General features: G+C 40.4%; 1 protein-coding gene across 1 annotated transcript; it reads left to right on the forward strand.

Annotated features, from left to right (window-relative positions):
- The first annotated feature begins 1,600 nt into the window (after positions 1–1,600).
- CCL17 (C-C motif chemokine ligand 17) lies at positions 1,601–4,581 on the forward strand. Its single transcript, XM_003757292.3, is given in 4 exon segments — positions 1,601–1,646; positions 1,649–1,810; positions 2,812–2,929; positions 4,147–4,581. Coding segments are annotated over 4 exon segments (549 nt in total). The 3' UTR covers positions 4,370–4,581.
- Positions 4,582–5,350: the final 769 nt, after the last annotated feature.

Genomic DNA, 5,350 nt, shown 5'->3' on the forward strand with positions numbered 1-5,350 from the left:
TGACAATATTGATCCTTGCATAGCCTTGTATTTCAGATTTTCTCCTCCTTCCCTCCTACCCTTTTCCCTAAATGGCAAGCAAGCCAATATATTTTAAACATATTAAAATATATGTTAAATCCAATATGTATAAACATATTTATACAAATCTCTTGCTTCATAAGAAAGATTAGATAAAAAAAAAGAAAGTAAATGAGTAAGAAAACAAAATGCAAGTGAACAACAACAAAAAAGAGTGAGAATGTTAAGTTGTGGTCCACACTCAGTTCCTACAGTCCTCTCTCTGGATGTAGATGGCTCTCTTCATCACAAGATCATTAGAACTTCATCTCTCATCTCATCTCATCAATCATCTCATTGTTGGAAAGGGTCATGTTCATTAGAATTGATCATCATATAATATTGATGTAGCCATGTTCAATGATCTTCTGGTTCTGCTCATTTCATTTCACATCAGTTCATGTCAGTCTGTCCAGGTCTTTCTAAAATCATCCTCCTGATCATTTCTTATAAAACAATAATATTCCATAACATTCATATACCACAATTCATTTAGCCATTCTCTAATTGATGGATATCCTCCCAGTTTCTAGTTTCTGGCCACTACAAAGAGGGCTGCCACAAACATTTTTGCACATGTGGGTCCTTTTTCCTCCTTTCAGCTCTCTTTGGGATATAAGCCCAGTAGTAACACTGCAGGGTCAAAGAGTATGCACAGTTTGGTGACTTTTTGGGCATAATTCCAAATTGCTCTCCAGTATGGTTGGATTTATTCACAATTCCACCAACAATGCATCAGTGTCCCAGTTTTCCCGCATCCCCTCCAACATTCATCATTATTTTTTCCTGTCATCTTAGCCAAACCGAGAGGTGTGTAGTGGTATCTCAGAGTTGTCTTAATTTGCATTTCTCATCAATAGTGATTTAGAGCACCTTCTCATATGATTAGAAATAGTTTTAATTTCTTCATCTGAAAATTATCTGTTCAGATCCTTTGACCATTCATCAACTGGAGAATGATCTATGCATATATTTTTTAAATAAAAAGCTCTAATTTAAAAAAAGATACCATGGCCTTGAAAATTACATTGAAACTTCATTTAGTCACACTATCAGGAAAGGATAGAACTAATGACTTTTGTCTTGTGTTCTTGCAGTTATACACAAATTAATGCTCCTCTATGCCTCCCACACATACTCACACACCTTTTTCCCAGGGGGAAAGATATAACAAAGTCCTGAGTCCTTATAATTTTTTTCTATTATTCTAGCAACAGAATCAGATACTTATTCATTCAATATTTATCAGATTAAATGGAATCATGACTTGACATCCTAGGTTTGTGTTTCCTTTATCACTATGCCCTGCTGAATTTTACTGCAGATTTTGTTGATATAATAATCCTAACATAGTTTAAAAATGGACTTTCAGTTCTGCTAATGAAGCATCAAGAATGTCCCTTTCAAAAGAAGAAGTGTGTCTTCTTTGTCAATTCTCTCCTACCCTTTCTGTTTTCTGTATTCAGCCCATTCTCTAGAAAGCCACAAATATTCCAAGAGTTTTCCTAAATCTGTCGGCAAATTCTCTGAATTACCCGAGATGTGGTGGGGGTTGAGAGTGGGAAGTAGTCTACCTAAGAGGTTAAATAGCCAGCTTTGCCCCTTAGCTCTCAATCACAGCTCAAGGGGACAGAGGTGACACAAGCAAGAGACAGTGAGCATCTTCTGGATTCTGGGATCATGAAAGGCTTGAAGATGTCTCTCCTGGTGGTCCTTTTCCTAGGGATATTCCTTCAACACAGTAACTCAGGTGAGGAACTAGAGAATCAAGGAAAAGATGAAAGAGGTGTGTTATGTTTTATTGAACATAGGACAAAGAACCAATGTGTATACTGGGAAGAGGGAGACAGTGAGATAACAGCAAAAGTAGAAATTTTCAGAGAAATTGAGACATTCAGTGAATGGGGGAAAGGCTATAGATGATGGAATAAAGTGAAAAAAGTTGAGTATGTAGGCACCAGAGTCTATGAAGTTCCTGCTCTTCTCATTAATCAAGGAATCTATACCTTCATGGTAAGATGCTTTTGTTTTGCTTTCATAGAAATATTCAGGTTTCTTTCCATAGTTTCCATTGGAGGAATCTGGTCTGAGCCATTGTTCCTATTTTTGGTCTCCATAATGCTCTGCATCAAATGGAGAAGGCAGATAATAATCTTTGGGGTGATGGTGGGCTTTAATCTGCCTATATGGACCAATGGCCCAACTTCATTGGGAAGAAAGGGAGAGTATACCAGACATCACTAATCAGGTAGATTTCTACTAATACAGTAGAAAGTGTGATGGACATGGGGTCAAGCACCTGGGTCCAAATCCTGGCTCTGCTATTTGTTGTGTTGCCTTAGACAAATCAATGTCCCTGATTCTAGAGTCCTCATTTGTAAGATAAAATGGTTGGACTTGATATCTTCTAAGATCTCAGTTCTAAATCTATGATTTTATGATCCTGTCACCTCTTGATATTCCAGAGAAACTGGGATTTCAACAACTTGATCCTGTTGGCTCCCAAGCCAAAGAGGACAATGCTTTGAAGGGGGGGGGGGGGAGAACGGGGACAACTATTTATTAAGTGCCTACTATGTGCCAGGCACTGAGCGTTTTACAAATATTTCCATGGGAGGGGCTAATAAATCTTCCAGAAAAGGAAAAATCTGGAGGGAGAGACATAAAACCTTTAGGGCTTAGGGAAATCTCATGCCACTTCATGCCATCTCTGCCTGCTAAAATTAGTCCTCTCTCCCTTATTCTCCTCAGCTCGAGCACCAAAATTAGGACAAGATTGCTGCAATACCTATGTAAAAGGAGCCATTCCCCTCCCTAAATTGGAGTCATGGTCCAAGACTTCAACATTTTGTCGCAAGGAGGCCATTGTGTAAGTCTATGTTTTCTCCTGGACTTTCCCTCCAGGGATGAGGGAGGAGGGGTCTGGAGATAAGGTAGGAGGGCAAAACTGAGGGTATGAAGCATGTTGGCTTAGGGAGACAACAGACAAGGCATTTTCTTGAGGTTTGCTTAAAGTTGTCTCAAAAGTTCACAGATATATCTCTAGGATAAGTCCTGTCCTTATTGTCCACTATCAAAACTGTCCTTCTTCTGGGACAGTGTCCATCCTAATCCTGTCACACTTTTCCCCAACCCAATTCATATCCTTAGTCCTGGTCCAGAAGAAAAGGCCTCCTTAAAAAAATCTCTCTCTCTCTCTCTCTCTCTCTCTCTCTCTCTCTCTCTCTCTCTCTCTGTCTTTCTCTGTCTGTCTGTCTGTCTGTCTCTCTCCCCCCCTCCCCTCTCTCTCCCCCTTTCCTTTTTCTCCCCCCTCCTCTCTCCCTCTCTTTCTCCCTCTCCCTCTCTTCCTCCTTCTCTCTCTCTCCCTTTCTTTCTCTCTTTCTCCCTCTCTCCCTCTACTTCTCTCTCTTTCCCTTTCTCTCTCTCTCCTTCTCTCTCTCTCCCTCTCTTTCCCTCTCTCTCTCTCTCTCTCTTACTCCTTTCTCTCTCTTCCTTTCTCTCCTCCTCTCTCCCTTTCCTCTCTCTCTCTCCCTCCCTCCCTTCCTCTTTGCCAACTTTATATGGATGAGCCATTCTAAGCTTTACTAAGCTGTTAGCAGACAATACACATAATCCATTTCTGGGTCCATATTAAAAACCTTTCCAGCTTGATAGAACCTGTTAGACTTGCTAATTAGCCATGCTAATATGGTTTTTAAGAAAGTCGTTTTTTTCTCTCTCTGTCTCTGTCTCTCTTTGCCTTTCAAAAATAAAAAATCCAATAGCTCTGGACATCCTAGAGGTACCTAGATATATTTATTCTTAAGTAGAGAAAGGAAGAAAGACTACAATAGCAAGAATAACTTAAAATATCCTACTCCCCAGGAAGTAAAAATATGTAGCCCCAAGTCACACTTATTATATAGTTGAGCTCTTTCCTTTTGGTGGTGTCAGCAGATCTGAGTTCTAGTTTAGCTTGGTGTAAATAAGTCATTTCCATTCTCTGAATCTCAGTTTCCTCCTCTGTAGAATGAAAGGATTGAGATAAATATTTCCCAAGTTCTCTTCAGTTCAAAATTCTATAGTTATCTGATTCTCTTCACACAGATTTGTTACTCTTCAAAAGAAATACATCTGTGCGGACCCCAAGAAAAAGTGGGTGAATAATGCAATCAACTACTTGAAAAACAAGACTAGACCCACTACGCAACCTCCAAACACCAGTCAACTCAACTCAAAAACCCAAGTCAACCCCTCTCACCAAACTAATTCAACTCAATACCTCAACTCAACATCTCCAACTAAAAGCCCTATTCATCTCAAAAATTAAGCTTAACATCAACTGTTGTGTTAAATTGAGTTGAGTTGTGGTTTATGGGGGCAGGAGAGATTGGCCAGGAGAGGGATGAGGGAAACTTCATTGGTTCATTTGGTTATTATTAGCCTGACCATGGCCTCCCTCTTCTGTATTAAAGTTCAGTTCCCAGCAACATGCTGCCTGTGTTCTATCTCCCTTGTGTTCAGATGTTTGCCAAATAGCCAAAGAATAAGCCAAAAGGAGGCCCTGGTTTGGAAAAGCCTGGATTTGGAAGAATAAGGATTGAGAGAGCCCATGGGGTAGAATAGACATGTGGGAAGGAACTCGTGTGATACCCAGAGCTGTTCTCATGGGCAAATTTCTCTTTCTGAACTTCCCTTTAAAGAGCAATATAACAGTGAGTGGTTTTTGCCAAGGTCTCTCAGAAGTGGATGGAGAGATCCTAAAACCTTTCTCTCCCTTTTCCATCTAAAAATATTTTCATTGCGTCCCTTTCCTATTTTTCTCATCAGGATTTCAGAATAAGATTCCCTCTTGCTTATACTTGTCCTTCCGCCACGAACTTACTTAGGGCCCCTCACTGGTGTCTCAGCCTCTGATCTCCTCTCTTCCTCACCTTTAATCTGCCTGACTTCACCGAGACAAATTAACTCTCCTTAAACGTTATTTTAAGCAAGTGCCCCGTTCAAAACATCTAATGGTTCCTCATATCTGCCATGGCAAGTTTGCCTGGCACTCAAGGCTCTCCTTGAGTGAGGGAGGTCTGTTCATTGTTCCCAGAATGGCAGTGTACTTACTTCTCGGTTGGTTCCTCCATCTAAGTCTTAACTTGGTCCAGCTCCCCCTCTCCCCCCCCTCCATATTAATCCTATCTGGACTTGAAAGATCCAATTTAAGGCTCATTTTCCATAGATAGTCATTCACCCACCCCTTCAAATTACAGTAATCATTCCCTTCTCCGAACTTGACCACACCACAAAGTTACACATTGTT

This window comes from Sarcophilus harrisii, chromosome 2 (assembly GCF_902635505.1).
Source record: "Sarcophilus harrisii chromosome 2, mSarHar1.11, whole genome shotgun sequence".
Lineage (NCBI taxonomy): Eukaryota > Metazoa > Chordata > Mammalia > Dasyuromorphia > Dasyuridae > Sarcophilus > Sarcophilus harrisii.